The sequence below is a fragment of the Carcharhinus amblyrhynchos genome, chromosome 29 (genome assembly GCF_965287045.1).
Source record: "Carcharhinus amblyrhynchos chromosome 29, sCarAmb.v2.hapA, whole genome shotgun sequence".
In the NCBI taxonomy this organism is placed as follows: domain Eukaryota; kingdom Metazoa; phylum Chordata; class Chondrichthyes; order Carcharhiniformes; family Carcharhinidae; genus Carcharhinus; species Carcharhinus amblyrhynchos.
Genome location: NC_137352.1, coordinates 1,021,424 through 1,038,758, shown reverse-complemented (window position 1 = coordinate 1,038,758; position 17,335 = coordinate 1,021,424). Strand labels below are relative to the sequence as shown.

The window sequence follows — 17,335 nt, the reverse complement described above, 5'->3', positions numbered from 1 at the left end:
AAAAGACCCCAACAAGTTTGTCTCTACCACCACCGAGGGCAGCTGGTTCCACTCACCCACCACCCTCTGAATGAAAAACTTACCCCTGACATCTCCTCTGTACCTACTCCCCAGCACCTTAAACCTGTGTCCTCTCGTAACGACCATTTCAGCCCTGGGAAATAGCCTCTGAGAATCCACCCTATCTATACCTCTCAGCATCTTATACACCTCTATCAGGTCACCTCTCATTCTTCGTCCCTCCAGGGAGAAAAGACTGAGCTCCCTCAACCTATCCTCATAAGGCATGTCACCCAATCCAGGCAACATCCTTGTAAATCTCCTCTGCACCCTCTCAATAGCTTCCACATCCTTCCTGTAGTGAGGCGACCAGAACTGAGCACAGTACTCCAAGTGGGGTCTGACAAGGGTCTTATAAAGTTGTAGCATTTCTTTAGTCTTCTGTGAAAGTAGTAGCGTTGGTGGCCTTTCTTAACTGTAGTGTCGGCATGAAGGGACCAGGACAGGTTGTTGGTGATCTGGACACCTAAAAACTTGAAGCTCCCGACCATTTCTACTTCGCCCCCATTGATGTGGCGGCACGGTAGCGCAGTGGTTAGCACTGCTGCTTCACAGCATCAGGGGTTTGGGTTCGATTCCCAGCTTGGGTCACTATCTTTAAGGATCTTTAAGGAGATCTTTCTTGGTGCTCAACGGAAATTTATTCCGAAGGTCAAAAAGGATAGTAGGAGGAGAGGTAATAAGCCGTGGATAACAAAGGAGGTGAAGGAAAGTGTTAAACTAAAAGCGGAGGAATTTAGAGTAGCTAAGAGTAGTGGGCGAGAAGAGGATTGGGAGAGGTTTAAATGTCAACAAAGATTGACAAAGAAGTTGATAAGGAAGGGTAGGAGAAACTATGAAGCTGGGCTAGCGCTTAATATAAAAAAGGATAGCAAGAGTTTTTATAAATATATAAAAAGGAAGAGGCTGGCTAGGGTGAATGTTGGTCCTTTAGAGGATGAGAAAGGGGACCTAGTGGTAGGGGATGGGGATATGGCTAAGGTATTGAATAACTTTTTTGTTTCTGTCTTCACGGAGGAGGACGTGAATAATTTGCCGGGTGTTAGCGATAGAAAGGTGGTAGGACTGGAGGGTCTTAATGACATTACTGTTACTAGAAAGGCGGTGCTCGACAGACTGGAGGGGCTGATTGTGGACAAGTCCCCAGGACCGGATGGAATGCATCCGAGGGTTCTGAAAGAAATGGCGGAGGTGATAGTGGATGCCTTGGTGGTTATTTTCCAAACGTCGCTGGATTCCGGGGAAGTGCCGGATGATTGGAAAACGGCTAATGTTACGCCGTTGTTTAAGAAGGGTGCCAGGCAAAAGGCGGGGAATTATAGGCCGGTTAGTTTAACGTCTGTGGTAGGTAAAATGTTAGAATCTGTCATTAAGGAGGAAATTGCAAGGCATCTTGAAGGGAATTGCTTGATAGAGCAGACGCAGCACGGTTTCATTAAAGGGAAGTCGTGTCTGACAAATTTACTGGAGTTCTATGAGGATGTGTCTAGGGCGGTGGATAGAGGAGAGCCGGTGGATGTCGTCTTTCTAGATTTTCAGAAGGCGTTTGACAAAGTGCCTCACAAGAGGTTATTGCAGAAGGTCGAGGGACATGGAGTTGGGGGTAGGGTGTTAGCGTGGATAGAGGATTGGTTGTCAAATAGGAGGCAGAGAGTGGGGGTCAACGGGTGCTATTCGGATTGGCGGATGGTGACTAGTGGAGTGCCCCAGGGGTCGGTGCTGGGGCCTCAGCTTTTTACCATTTATATAGATGATCTGGAGGAGGGAACCGAGTGTAGAGTGTCGAAATTTGCTGATGACACCAAGATTGGTGGAACGGCAAATTGTGCGGAGGGTGTGGAGAGTCTGCAGAAGGATCTAGATAGGCTGGGCGAATGGGCCAGGAAATGGCAAATGGAATTTAATGTTGGCAAGTGTGAGGTGGTCCACTTTGGTAGGAAAAATGGTAGGAAGGACTATTACTTACGGGGCGAAAAACTGCAGCAGGCGACGGTGCAGAGGGACCTCGGGGTCCTTGTGCATGAGTCGCAAAAACCCAGCTTGCAGGTGCAGCAGGTGGTCAGGAAGGCGAATGGGATGCTGGCCTTCATAGCGAGGGGGATTGAATATAAAAGTAGGGAGGTCTTGCTGCAGCTGTATAGGGCATTGGTGAGGCCGCAACTGGAGTACTGTGTGCATTTTTGGGCACCGCACCTGCGCAAAGATATTTTGGCCTTGGAGGGAGTGCAGAGGAGGTTTACTAGGCTGATACCGGAGTTGAGGGGGTTGAGCTATGAGGAGAGGCTGAATAAACTGGGCTTGTACTCGTTAGAGTTTAGAAGAATGAGAGGAGATCTCATTGAGACGTATAAGATGATGAATGGGATGGATAGGATAGAGGTGGAAAGACTCTTCCCGCTCAAAAAAGACAATAGGACTAGGGGGCACAGCCTCAAGATAAAAGGGGGGCGGTTTAGAACGGAGTTGAGGAGGAACTTCTTCACTCAAAGGGTGGTGAATCTCTGGAATTCTCTGCCCGTTGAAGTGGTGGAGGCTGCCTCGCTAAATATTTTTAAGACGCGGGTTGATGGGTTTTTGATAGGAGAGGGGATTAAGGGTTATGGGGAGAGGGCGGGAAGGTGGAACTGAGCCACGACAGATCAGCCATGATCTTATTGAATGGCGGGGCAGGCTCGAAGGGCTGGATGGCCTACTCCTGCTCCTATTTCTTATGTTCTTATGTTCTTATCTGTAGGGAGTTTGCACATTCCCCTTGTGTCTATGTGGGTTCCCTCCGGGTGCTCCGGTTTCCTCCCACAGTCCAAAGATGTGTGAGTTAGGTTGATTGGCCATGCTAAAAAATTGCCCCTTAGTGGCCTGAGATGTGTGGGTTAGAGGGATAAGCATGTAAAGTATGTAGGGGTACAATTGTAGGGCCTGGGTGGGATTGTGGTTGGTGCAAACTTGATGGGCCAAATGGCCTCTTTTTGTACTGTAGGGTTTCTATGATGTAGACAGGGGCATGTTCTCCTTTATGCTTCCTGAAGTCGATGACAATCTCCTTCGTTGTGTTGACATTGAGGGAGAGATTATTGTCACTGCACCAGTTCACCAGATTCGCTATCTCATTCCTGTACTCTGTCTCACCATTGTTTGAGATCCGACCTGCTACGGTGGTGTATCAGCAAACTTGAAAACCAAATTGGAGAGGAATTTAGCTCCACAGTCTATAGGTGTATAAGGAGTATTGTAGGGGGCTGAGAACACAGCCTTGTGGGGCACTGGTGTTGAGGATTAATGTGGACTAAATCACCTCTTTGTAATGTAGAAAACACAGCAGCCAGTTTAAACACAGTCAGGCCCACAAAAAGAGATACTCAGCAGATTATCTGTTTTAGCGTTGTTGGTTATGCACTAAAAATTAGGGCACCAAGCCATATAATGGCATCTTACAACCAACTTAGATGGGAGACAAGACTTTGACTTTAACACTTTATCTGAAAGACAGCACCGCACTGAAGTTTCAACCTGGATTGAGTCTCTGAGTGGAACTCCAATTTTTCGACTCAGATGAGAGTGCGCCCACTGAGCTGGCACCTCAGACTATCCAAGCTGTAATCTGTAAACTCTCACAGTGCAAATACTTGCTGGCAGTGCTGATGAAGTTACAAGATTTCCATTGGAATATAATGCCCGAGTTGGCAATTCTGCCTGAATTGAAAACAAACTGAAGTGAGGCTCCCTCCTCCAAGAACTCCACGTGACTGTGGCTCTGAGGGTGTGGGCTGTGTCTGAATTATAGCTTCTGCCTGTGTGTGAAAGGATCTGCTCAGGAATTGATACAGCACCTTGATTTTCAAATTCCTGTCAAATCCTTTGCTGACCTCACCGCTCCCCATTTTTCAGTCCTGTTACCCTCCTTCCCGGGATCTCTCTGATCCCCAATTCTGGACTTTCGAATATCATCAATTTTGATTCCTCCCATACTAGCGGCTGTGCGTTCAATCTTCATGGCCTAAGCTCTGGAATTCTCTCCTTCACCTTTCTATAACACTTTGGGCCTGATTTTACCATTGCATTGTACCTGTTTTTGGACACAAAAATTTGGTAAAATCGGGCGTGAGGCCATTAACGTGATCCGCGCCTATGTCCACACAGATGCCCACTTTACCAAGACCTGAAAATAGCTGCAATCCGAACTGCCACCGAATCATGCGCAACGGTGATTTAAATGCATTTGCATGGATTTAAATTGAACTAATTGGCTGCCAACTTTACCAGCATTTACCCCTTTAGCATCGTGTTCGCCTGTCCAGATTCGGCACAAAACAGACATGCTCGGCAAACGTCTGTTTTGGGCGCTCCGCCTGCTGAAGAGAAAAATCCAGCGCTTCCAGCAGCTCTCTAACACAGATCGGTGACTGGGGGGGGAATCAGATTCGATCATTCTCTGATAGCGAGGAGGGAGGCGGGCCAGATCATTATAGGGGGATAGATAGACTGGACGTGCAGAGACTATTTCCTCAGGTGGATGTAGCTGTTACTAGGGGGATAACTATAAGGCTCGTGGTGGGTGATATAGGAGGGATGTCCGAGGTAGATTCTTCACTCGGAGAGTGGTTGGGGTGTGGAATGGCCTGCCTGCTGTGATAGTGGAGTCGGACACTTTAGGAACTTTCAAGTGGTTATTGGATAGGCACATGGAGCACACCAGAATGATAGGGAGTGGGATAGATTGATCTTGGTTTTGGACAAAGCTCAGCACAACATCGAGGGCCGAAGGGCCTGTACTATGTTGTACTGTTCTATGTTCTGTTCTCTGATGGGGGGAGAAGGAGGTGGGCCAGATCATTCTCTGGTGGGAGGGAGGAAGGCCAGATGGATCTCTGATGGAGGGGGGAGAGAGGCAGGTCAGATCATTCTCTGATGAAGAGAGGGAGGGAGGAGGAGGTGGGTCAGATATATCTCTGGTGGGGAGGGAGGAGAGAGGCCTGATTATTTTCTGGTGAGGGGGAAGGTGGGAGAGGAGGGAAGCCAATCGTTCTCTGGAGGGGGTGGCCTAATCATTCCGTGGAGGGGGGCGGGGGAGAGAAGAAGGCCTGATGATTCTCTGGTGGGGAGAGGGGGGAAGTCTGATCATTCTCGGGGAGAGGAGGGTGGGAGGAGGCGAGTAAGATGCATCTCTGGTGGGGGAGGGAGGCCTGATCGCTCACTGGTGGGGGCATGGAGTCCAGATGGATCACTGGTGGGGATACTGCCACCCTGCATGTGATCAGTGGGGGGGTTGCAAAGGAGGCCGGGGCCGTGATTGGTTGGGTGTCAGTGGGGGCAGTGGATAAGGGGGAGACAGTTGTGTTGTGGGGCTGAGGTGATGTCTGTGGCGGCCATCGCTCCTGGTGTGTTTTATCCGCTTTCTGCGCCCCAGGACTGATATGACAGAGGCGCGTTTTTCACATTATATTCTCACTGCGCGTGTGCAGTTCAAAGCTCCAATCGGAACTGCAGCATTTTGGGTGCGATAACATAACATAAGAACATAAGAAATAGGAGCAGGAGTAGGCCATCTAGCCCCTCGAGCCTGCCCCGCCATTCAATAAGATCATGGCTGATCTGTCGCTGCTCAGTTCCACATTCCCGCCCTCTCCCCATAACTCTTAATCCCCTCGCCTATCAAAAATCTATCAACCCACGTCTTAAATATATTTAGCGAGGCAGCCTCCACCACTTCAACGGGCAGAGAATTCCAGAGATTCACCACCCTTTGAGTGAAGAAGTTCCTCCTCAACTCCGTTCTAAACTGCCCCCCCCTTTATCTTGAGGCTGTGCCCTCTAGTCCTACTGTCCTTTCTGAGCGGGAAGAGTCTCTCCACCTCTATCCTATCCATCCCATTCATCATCTTATATGTCTCAATGAGATCTCCCCTCATTCTTCTAAACTCTAATGAGTACAAGCCTAGTTTATTCAGCCTCTCCTCCGGTACCCCCTCAACTCCGGCATCAGCCTAGTAAACCTCCTCTGCACTCCCTCCAAGGCCAAAATATCCTTGCATAAGTGCGGCGACCAAAACTGCACACAGTACTCCAGCTGCGGCCTCACCAATGCCCTATACAGCTGCAGCAAGACCTCCCTACTTTTATATTCAATCCCCCTCGCTATGAAGGCCAGCATCCCATTTGCCTTCCTGACCACCTGCTGCACCTGCAGGCTGGGTTTTTGCGACTCACGCACAAGGACCCCGAGGTCCCTCTGCACTGTTGCATGCTGCAGTTTTTCGCCATGTAAGTAATAGTCCTTCCTACCATTATTCCTACCAAAGTGGACCACTTCACACTTGCTAACATTAAATTCCATTTGCCAGTTCCTGGCCCATTCGCCCAGCCTATCTAGATCCCTCTGCAGACTTTCCACACCCTCCGCACAATTTGCCGTTCCCCCAATCTTGGTGTCATCAGCAAATTTCGACACCATACACTCGGTTCCCTCCTCCAGATCATCTATATAAATGGTGAATAGCTGAGGCCCCAGCACCGACCCCTGGGGCACTCCACTAGTCACCATCCGCCAATCCGAATAGCACCCATTGACCCCCACTTTCTGCCTCCTATTTGACAGCCAATCCCCTATCCACGCTAACACCCTACCCCCAACTCCATGCCCCCTAACCTTCTGTAATAACCTCTTGTGCGGCACCTTATCAAACGCCTTCTGAAAATCAAGAAACACCACATCCCCCGGCTCTCCTCTATCCACTGCCCTAGACACATAGAACATAGAACACTACAGCACAAACAGGCCCTTCGGCCCACGAGTTGCACCGATCACATCTATACCTACTAAGCCATAGACCTATCTATAACCCCCAATCCCATTAGATCCCATATACTCATCCAGAAGTCTTTTAAAAGACCCCAGCGAGTTCGCCTCCACCATCACTGACGGCAGCCGATTCCATTCACTCACCACCCTCTGAGTGAAAAACTTAGCCCTAACATCACTTCTGTACTTGCCTCCCCGCACCTTAAACCTGTGTCCTCTCGTAGCGACCATTTCAACCCGGGGAAATAGCCTCTGAGAATCCACCCTATCTATTCCTCTCAACATTTTATAAACTTCTACCAGGTCACCTCTCAACCTTCGTCTCTCCAGGGAAAAGAGTCCCAGCTCCCTCAACCTAACTTCATAAGGCATGCCTCCCAATCCAGGCAACATCCTTGTAAATGTCCTCTGTACCCTTTCAATAGCTTCCACGTCCTTCCTATAGTGAGGCGACCAGAACTGTGCACAGTACTCCAAGTGAGGTCTGACAAGGGTCTTGTAAAGTTGCAGCATTACCTCCCGATTCCTAAACTCAATCCCTCGATTAATGAAGGCCAGTACACCATACGCCTTCTTGACCACATCCTCCACCTGCGAGGCTGATTTAAGAGTCCTGTGGACCCGGACCCCAAGATCCTTCTGCTCTTCAACACTACTAAGACTCCTGCCCTTGATAGTGTACTCGTTCATCCCATTGGTTCTGCCAAAATGGACGACTACACATTTATCCGTGTTGAAGTCCATCTGCCACTTCTCCGCCCAGTCCTGCATCCTATTTATGTCCTGCTGCAACTTTTGACATCCTTCCAGATCATCCACAACACCACCGACCTTTGTGTCATCAGCGAACTTACTAACCCATTCCTCCACTTCCTCATCTAGGTAATTTATGAAAATGACAAACAGCAAGGGTCCTAGAACAGATCCCTGGGGCACTCCACTGGTGACTGACCTCCGTGCAGAAAAAGACCCATCCACAACCACTCTCTGCCTTCTGCAGGCAAGCCAGTTTTGGATCCACAAGGCCAAAGGCCCTCGGATCCCATGCCCTCTCACCTTCTCAAGAAGTCTTGCATGGGGGACCTTATCAAACGCCTTGCTGAAGTCCATGTACACCACGTCCACTGCACTTCCTTCGTCGATGTGTTCAGTCACATTTTCAAAGAACTCAACTAGGCTCGTAAGGCACGACCTGCCCTTGACAAAACCATGCTGACTATTTCTGATCATGTCAAACCTCTCCAAATGCTCGTAAATCTTGTCCCTCAGAAGCCTCTCCATCAGCTTACCAACCACTGAGGTCAGACTCACCGGTCGGTAATTTCCCGGGCTATCCCTGTTCCCTTTCTTGAAAATAGGAACCACATCCGCAATCCTCCAATCTTCCGGAACCTCTCCCGTCTCCATTGACGACGCAAAGATCATCGCCAGGGGCTCTGCAATCACTTCCCTCACCTCCCACAGTATCCTGGGGCACATCCCATCTGGTCCCGGCGACTTATCTATCTTGATAGAATTCAAAAGTTCTAACACATCCTCCTCCTTAATATCCACATACTCAATCTTTTCCATCTGCTGCAAATCCGTAGCAAAATCTCCCAGATCAGTTTCCACTGTGAATACTGAGGCAAAGTACTCATTAAGCACCTCTGCCATTTCTTCTGGTTCCACATAGACCTTAACCCCTTCACCTTTTATAGGTCCTATCCCTTCTCTTCTCATCCTTTTACTTTTCACATATTTATAGAAGGCCTTGGGATTCTCCTTAATCTTACCCGCCAAGGTCTTCTCATGACCCCTTCTGGCTCTCCTAATTTCCCTTTTAAGCTCCTTTCTACAATTCTTATACTCCTCAAGATCCTTAACTTCTCCTAGCTCCCTGAACCTTTTGTACACCTTCCTTTTCCTCCTGACTAGGTTCACCACAGCCTTTGTGCACCACGGTTCCTGCGACCTACCAAAACCCCCTTGTCTCATCGGAACGTTGTCATGCAGAGCTCCAGACAAACATTCCTTGAATATCCGCCACCTTCCTTCGGTACTTTTCCCTGAGAACGCCTCCTTCCTCATAGAACTCCAATAAATTTGTCAGACACAGTGCGATTCAGACCCATGATTTTTTTTCAGTCTAAGTGTGTGTGGGAGCGCCTGAGGATAGGTTTCCAAGTCAGACCTGAATTGTGCCCAGACTCAGCACTTAGAATCAAAATGGTAAAATCAGGCCCCCTATCTCACTTCCCTCCTTTAAAACTTACCTCTTTGACCAAAATTTTGGTCACCTGTCCTTGTACTTCCTTATGAGACTCACTGTCAATTCCTGTCCAATAATACTTCTGTGAAGCAACCAGGATCATTTTACTATATCAAAGGCACTATCAAAATGCACATTGTTGTTGCTGTACTCTATATGCAACATTAGTATAATAAAGCCTTATTTCATTAACCGTAAGCTTATTGGAAGATGTGCAATCAGTTGTTAACTCAGTCACTTGTTTCAAGTATCGGAAACATGCAATTATTTTCACATGAGATTTCCACTTTGCTTTTCTATTGCTTAATCCAAATGATTGGGAAATGTATTTCTTTGGCACAAAGAACAGCTGTGACTTAACAAATGTAAACTGTGTAAAAGGAATCAGCTTCCCATGCATATAATGTAGATCCCATAGCTTAGTATGTCTTCATTGGAACTCTCTGTACAACCTGCCGCGGGGTACACAACATTCCTGTGGAATGTTGACTCTGACACGCTGGAACTGGCCTGGTGGATACTTTTCTTTATTTTCAGTTTGCGGCCAATACTGACAAGACTTTAAATAAGCCCAACTGCCTTGAAAAATTATTAGTGAATCTCCTCGAAAACTGTTCACACTGCTCACAGTGTAGCTGACACAAATCTCTGGAGAGATGAATCCCTCAGACCCGTTGTATGTATGCTGCGTGATGTTCTGGTATAATTTCACAAACTGCTATTTGTATCTTTCAGACAGATGGTTAAACTGGACGTATTGAAGCAGCAGCCAGCTGTGGCAGTATTAGACACAGTCCTGGAGGAGGTAGTCAGCGAGCTGACCTTGGGATTGATCCGAAGCATTGTTGAGGAGTTTGTTGGCAATCACCTGACCTCCGTAGCCATCAATGAATCTCTGACAGAAGTAATAGTAGAGACCATTCAGCCAATGGTGCCACAGCTTGTGGGTATCACTGAATAACCTTGTTCAAGATTATTAGGTTTCCTGTTTAAAATGAAACTCATCTCATAATGAAACCTTGATCTGTCCCAAATGAAAGTGTAGAAGAATCATTGACAGCCAAGTGACATGTTAAAGAAATGAGTTTGGTCTCACTTGTCCGACACAGTCACAACAGTACCAGGGGGCATTTCCCCGGACACAGCGTGCATGTGGAACTGTAGTAAATGTAACAACACGTTTTGGGCATTATGCCAGGATTAGCTTCTTTAAGACATCAATCCACAGTTCATTGATACAGTTACAATAGCTGTACACTTATATCCCCAAAACTCTTACAGTTAATGAAATGCAGTTACTGTTCCAAAATAGAGAAATGCAGCTGCCAATTACACACAGCAAGGTTCCACAAACAATCAGACAGGATTGGTCACTGAGAAAGATTAGCCAGAACTCCCGAATCAAATACTGCCTTAGGATTGTCCCTATTTATCATACTTTATATCTAGTGTGTGTGTGTGTGAGATGTGTGTGCATATATATATACATATATATATATGTGCGCATATGGAGTGTGTATGTGGTATATATGCTCATGTCTCCAGAGTGGAGCTTAAACCAGTCACGTCTAATTCAGTGCTGAGATTGTTCGAGGCTGATACTTAAACATTCCCTGGCACTTTTTAGGTGCAGAAATTTAAAGTTTATTTATTAGTCACAAGTAGGCTTACATTAACACTGCAATGAAGTTACTGTGAAAATCCCCTAGTCACCACATTCTGGCATTTGTTCGGGGTACACTGAGGGAGAATTTAAATTGGCCAATGCACCTAACCAGCGCATCTCTTGGACTGTGGGAGGAAACCAGAACACATGGAGGAAACCCATGCAGACACAGGGAGAATGTGCAAACTCCACACAGACAGTGACCCAAGCTGGGATTTAAACCTGGGTCCCTGGCACTGTGAAGCAGCAGTGCTAACCACTGTGCCATCGTGCCACTCTGAATTCTCCTTAGCCTAACATTCTTTCTCTAACCAACCCTCTCAGAAGCAATAGAACTAACCATTCATTGCAGCTTGTTTGGGCGCCGTACTTACGCAAGGATATTTTGGCCTTGGAGGGAGTGCAGAGGAGGTTTACTGGGCTGATGCCGGAGTTGAGGGGGTTGAGCTATGAGGAGAGGCTGAATAAGCTAGGCTTGTACTCGTTAGAGTTTAGAAGAATGAGGGGAGATCTCATTGAGACATGTAAGATGATGAATGGGATGGATAGGATAGAGGTGGAGAGACTCTTCCCGCTCAGAAAGGACAGTAGGACTAGGGGGCGCAGCCTCAAGATAAAGGGGGGGGCGGTTTAGAACGGAGTTGAGGAAGAACTTCTTCACTCAAAGGGTGGTGAATCTCTGGAATTCTCTGCCCGTTGAAGTGGTGGAGGCTACCTCGCTAAATATTTTTAAGACGCGGGTTGATGGGTTTTTGATAAGCGAGGGGATTAAGGGTTATGGGGAGAGGGCGGGAAAGTGGAACTGAGCCACGACAGATCAGCCATGATCTTATTGAATGGCGGGGCAGGCTCGAAGGGCTAGATGGCCTACTCCTGTTCCTATTTCTTATGTTCTTATGTTGTTGATGCAGAATGACTGCAGTGTTTTCCTACATAATGACTGTCGCTGCAGCTCAGAGTATAACGTCATGTTGAAGCTGTTTGAAACGTTTCTAAGCAGCTTGAAAGACAAAAGTCTTTCTTTAGCCTGAGACCTTGCTCACCGGGTAAATCTGTTCTGGGGCGTCACAGTGGTTAGCACTGCTGCTTCACAGCTCCAGGGACCTGGGTTTGATTCCTGGCTCGGGTCACTGTCTATGTGGAGTTTGCATGTTCTCCTTGTGTCTGCATGGGTTTCCTCCGGGTGCTCTGGTTTCCCCTCTCACTTCAAAGATGTGCGGATTTTAGGTTGATTGGCCATGCTAAACTTGCCCCTTAGTGTCCTGAGATGCGTAGATTAGAGAGATTAGCGGGTAAATATATAGGGATATGGGGAAAGGGCCTGGGTGGCATTGTGGGCAGTGTAGACTTGATGGGCCAAATGGCCCCTTTCTGCACTGTGGAGGTTCTATGGGTCTTCCAAAGAATTTATGATTGTGTTTTTAATCCTACAGGTGAGAGAAGCTGTGAGTGAAACTTTGCTGGAGGAAATCCTACAGGAAGTAATCCTACCAGAGGTACTGGAAGAGGAAATGAGGAATGTTGCAGTGTCACTATTGAGGGAATATAACACTGAGATATATGAACAGGAGCAGCAGGCAGTAAGTGAAGAAGCAGAGAGTTGTCTGCTGGTCACGGTGATTGTATCACATTGCAGTGACTACCATAAAAGTATTAGTCAAGAAGTTATCCAGTGTATTGTTGCTCTGATCGTGGGTAAGTGGTCAGCTGGGTTTAGCACAGTTACAGTCAGCATTTCAGCAGCTTGTTTGGTACAGGTTATCTCAGTGTTCCCATCCCTTAATCTCTGTTGGCAAAGATGAACATGTGGTTGTCAGCACATTTGGGCCTCACTGTGGTCAAATAATTGGTCATTTCTGAAAGGCTGTGGTATGAAGAATAGTCTTTTGAGTGCAGTACTATTTATCAGGCAGTATCCGTGGAGGGAGAAACAGAATTAACGTTTAAGGTTTTGTGACCTTTGGTCAAAATTGGCAAAAGTTCAAGTCTGACCAGTTTTAAGTAAATACAGAAGCAGAGAAAAGCCAGAGGGTGATGGTGGAACAGAAGGAAAGCCTGTGTCAGGTGCTAGACAGGAGAGGTTAAATTACAAATAGGATGATGGTACAAGGCTAATCATAGAATCCCCATGCAGTGTGGAATCCTAGTGCAGAGGAGGCCATTTGGCCCAATGTGTCTATACCAATCTGCTAACCAACCATCCCACCCAGGCCCTATCCCTGTAACCCCACCTATTTATCCCGCTAATTCCCCTAATCTACACATTTTGGGACACTAAGGGAGAATTTAGCATGGCCAATCCACCTAACCTGGACATCTTTGGACTGTGGGAGGAAACCGGAGCACCCAGAGGAAACCCACGCAGACACCGGGAGAACATAGAACATTACAGCGCAGTACAGGCCCTTCGGCCCTCAATGTTGCGCCGACCAGTGGAACCAATCTAATGACCCTCTAATCTAAACTATTCCAGTGTTATCCATATGCCTATCCAACGACCATTTGAACGCCCTTAAAGTTGGCGAGTCCACAACTGCTGCAGGCAGGGCATTCCACGACCTTACTACCCTCTGAGTAAAGAACCTACTTCTGACACCCGTCCTATAATTACCACCCCTTAATTTAAAGCTACGTCCCCTTGTGTTAGCCATCACCATCTGAGGTAAAAGGCTCTCACTGTCCACCCTATCCAATCCTTTGACCATCTTGTATGCCTCAATCAGGTCACCTCATAACCTTCTTATCTCCAATGAAAATAACCTCAAGTCCCTCAGCCTTTTCTCATAAGACCTCCCCACCATACCAGGCAACATCCTGGTAAACCTCCTCTGCACCCTTTCCAATGCCTCCATATCCTTCTTATAATGCAGCGACCAGAACTGTACACAATACTCCAAGTGCGGCCGCACCAGAGTTTTGTACAGTTGTAACATGACCTCAAAGCTCCGAAATTCAATCCCTCTACCAATAAAAGCTAACACACCGTACGCCTTCTTAACAACCTTATCGACCTGGGTGCCCAAAAGAAGGTGAGAGGGCATGGGATCCAGGGGGCTTTGGCCTTGTGGATCCAGAACTGGCTTGCCTGCAGAAGGCAGAGAGTGGTTGTGGATGGGTCTTTTTCTGCACCAGTGGAGTGCCGCAGGGATCTGTTCTAGGACCCTTGCTGTTTGTCATTTTCACAAATGACCTGAATGAGGAAGTGGAGGGATGGGTTAGCAAGTTCGCAGACGATACGAAGGTTGGTGGTGTTGTAGATGGTCTGGAGGGATGTCAGAAGTTGCAGCGGGACATAGATAGGATGCAAGACTGGGCGGAGGAGTGGCAGATGGACTTCAACGCAGATAAATGTGTAGTGGTCCATTTTGGCAGGACCAATGGGATGAAGGAATACGATATCAAGGGTAGGAGTCTTAGCAGTGTTGAAGAGCAGAGGGATCTTGGGGTCCAGGTCCATAGGACTCTTAAATCGGCCTCACAGGTGGAGGATGTGGTCAAGAAGGTGTATGGTGTACTGGCCTTCATTAATCGAGGGATTGAGTTTAGGAGTGGGGAGGTAATGCTGCAACTTTAAAGGACCCTTGTCAGACCCCACTTGGAGTACTGTGCACAGTTCTGGTCGCCTCACTATAGGAAGGACATGGAAGCTATTGAAAGGGTACAGAGGAGATTTACAAGGATGTTGCCTGGATTGGGAGGCATGCCTTATGAAGATAGGTTGAGGGAGCTGGGACTCTCCTCCCTGGAGAGATGAAAGTTGAGAGGTGACCTGATAGAGGTTTATAAGATGTTTAGAGGAATAGATAGGGTGGATTCTCAGAGGCTATTTCCCAGGGCTGAAATGGTCGCTACAAGAGGACACAGATTTAAGGTGCAGGGAAGCAAGTACAGAGGTGATGTTAGGGGTAAGTTTTTCACTCAGAGGGCGGTGAGTGAATGGCAGGTGTGAGGTGGTTCACTTTGGTAGGAATAATGGTAGGAAGGACTATTACTTACGTGGCGAAAAACTGCAGCAGGCGACGGTGCAGAGGGACCTTGGGGTCCTTGTGCATGAGTCGCAAAAACCCAGCTTGCAGGTGCAGCAGGTGGTCAGGAAGGCGAATGGGATGCTGGCCTTCATAGCGAGGGGGATTGAATATAAAAGTAGGGAGGTCTTGCTGCAGCTGTATAGGGCATTGGTGAGGCCGCAGCTGGAGTACTGTGCAGTTTTGGGCGCCGCACCTGCGCAAAGATATTTTGGCCTTGGAGGGAGTGCAGAGGAGGTTTACTAGGCTGTTACCGGAGTTGAGGGGGTTGAGCTATGAGGAGAGGCTGAATAAACTAGGCTTGTACTCGTTGGAGTTTAGAAGAATGAGGGGAGATCTCATTGAGACGTATAAGATGATGAATGGGATAGATAGGATAGAGGTGGAGAGACTCTTCCCGCTCAAAAAAGACAGTAGGACTAGGGGGCACAGCCTCAAGATAAAGGGGAGGCGGTTTAGAACGGAGTTGAGGAGGAACTTCTTCACTCAAAGGGTGGTGAATCTCTGGAATTCTGTGCCCGTTGAAGTGGTGGAGGCTGCCTCGCTAAATATTTTTAAGACGCGGGTTGATGGGTTTTTGATAAGAGAGGGGATTAAGGGTTATGGGGAGAGGGCGGGAAGGTGGAACTGAGCCACGACAGATCAGCCATGATCTTATTGAACGGCGGGGCAGGCTCGAAGGGCTAGATGGCCTACTCCTGCTCCTATTTCTTATGTTCTTATGAATCGGCTGCTGTCAGTGGTGGTGGAGGCGAACTCGCTGGGGTCTTTTAAAAGACTTCTGGATGAGTATATGGGATCTAATGGGATTGGGGGTTATAGATAGGTCTATGGCTTAGTAGGTATAGATGTGATCGGCGCAACTCGTGGGCCGAAGGGCCTGTTTGTGCTGTAGTGTTCTATCAGGCTACAGTCCAACAGGTTTATTTGGTAGCAAAAGCCACTAGTTTTCTGAGCACTTGCTGCTCCTTTGTCAGGTGAGTGGGAGTTCTATTCGCAGGGCATATAAAGAGACAAACTCAATTTACAAAATAATGGTTGGAATGTGAGTCTTTACAGCTAATTAAGTCTTAAAGGTACAGACAATGTGAATGGAGAGAGGGTTAAGCACAGGTTAAAAAGATGTGTATTGTCTCCAGACAGGACAGTTAGTGAGATTTTGCAAGTCCAGGCAAGTCATGGGGGTTACGGATAGTGTGACATGAACCCAAGATCCCTAGTACAGGAAAGGGTGTCCCGAGGCATGATACATTGGGGAGACCATGCAGACGCTACGACAGCGGATGAATGAACATCGCTCGACAATCACCAGGCAAGACTGTTCCCTTCCTGTTGGGGAACACTTCAGGGGTCACGGGCATGCGGCCTCTGACCTTCAGGTAAGCGTTCTCCAAGGCGGCCTTCACAACACACGACAGTGCAGACTTGCTGAGCGGAGACTGACAGCCAAGTTGCGCATGCATGAGGACGGCCTCAACAGGGATCTTGGGTTCATGTCACACTATCTGTAACCCCCATGACTTGCCTGGGCTTGCAACATCTCACTAACTGTCCTGTCTGGAGACAATACACATCTCTTTAACCTGTGCTTAACGCTCTCTCTACTCACATTGTCTGTACCTTTAAGACTTGATTAGCTGTAAAGAATCGTATTCCAATCATTATTTTGTAAATTGAGTTTGTGTCTTTATATATCCTATTTGTGAATGGAACTGTAGAATTCTTTGGCATTTACTACAAATAAACCTGTTGGACTTCAACCTGTTGTTGTGAGACTTCTTACTGTGAATAGAACTCCCACTCACCTAACGAAGGAGCAGCGCTCCGAAAGCTGGTGGATTTTGCTACCAAATAAACCTGTTGGACTTTAACCTGGTGTTTTGCGACTTGTTACTGAACATATAATATACCATGGGGTTATATATCACATGATATACACAATACACCAGGGGTTCTCATCCGGAATCCAAACACTCTTTTAGTTCTTAAGAAGCATAGTGAAAATCTGGAGCTCTCCATTTCAAAGGCTGTTGATTTTGGGAGTCAGTTGATTCGAAGGGGATGGAAAGGTGCAGGAATTATTTTGAAAATCTTCAGGGATCCAGTTAGGCCACACCTTTGCAAATAAATTGAACATAGCTGTGGTTTATTGATAGACAAAATTTGGGCCGGAATTGTGCTGCCCTGCCCGTCACGGGAATCGGAACGGGTGAAGGGCGGACAATGGGAAGATCTGATGATCTTGGCGGGATTTTCCAGTTTACGCCCTTGAACTTCGTTAGCTTGTGGAGTTGGAATTAGCTTTGGCTGGGGAAGGACAATCTGAAAAACCGTGAAAGAAAATGAAAGGAGATCGAGGTACATCAGTGATTTACAATAATTAATAAAATAAACACTTTGATGCCTAATAATTTACATCTGTTTTCTTGCAGGTCAGGACATATGCCAGCAAGCGACTCATTGATTTGTTCTTCCTGGAAAGCCTGTTGAAGATGACAGGGAGACAGGGGAGAGATTTCTTTGGAAAGGTTGAACTG

The 17,335-nt window shown here is 47.4% G+C and overlaps 1 protein-coding gene across 6 annotated transcripts in view; it reads left to right on the top strand.

Moving 5' to 3' along the window:
• The window catches only part of LOC145359744 (uncharacterized), a 52,987-nt gene that overhangs the window by 20,032 nt on the left and 15,620 nt on the right, over window positions 1-17,335 (top strand). For 5 of the 6 annotated variants that reach the window (XM_080214497.1, XM_080214495.1, XM_080214494.1 and 2 more), the window contains 3 exons: window positions 9,843-10,050; window positions 12,207-12,353; window positions 17,231-17,335. The exon at window positions 17,231-17,335 is cut by the window's right edge and continues 16 nt beyond it. In XM_080214497.1, coding sequence (XP_080070623.1) covers window positions 9,843-10,050; window positions 12,207-12,353; window positions 17,231-17,335 — 460 coding nt within the window. The remainder of the gene's footprint in view (window positions 1-9,842; window positions 10,051-12,206; window positions 12,354-17,230) is intronic. The other variant, XM_080214496.1, reaches the window with a different exon arrangement.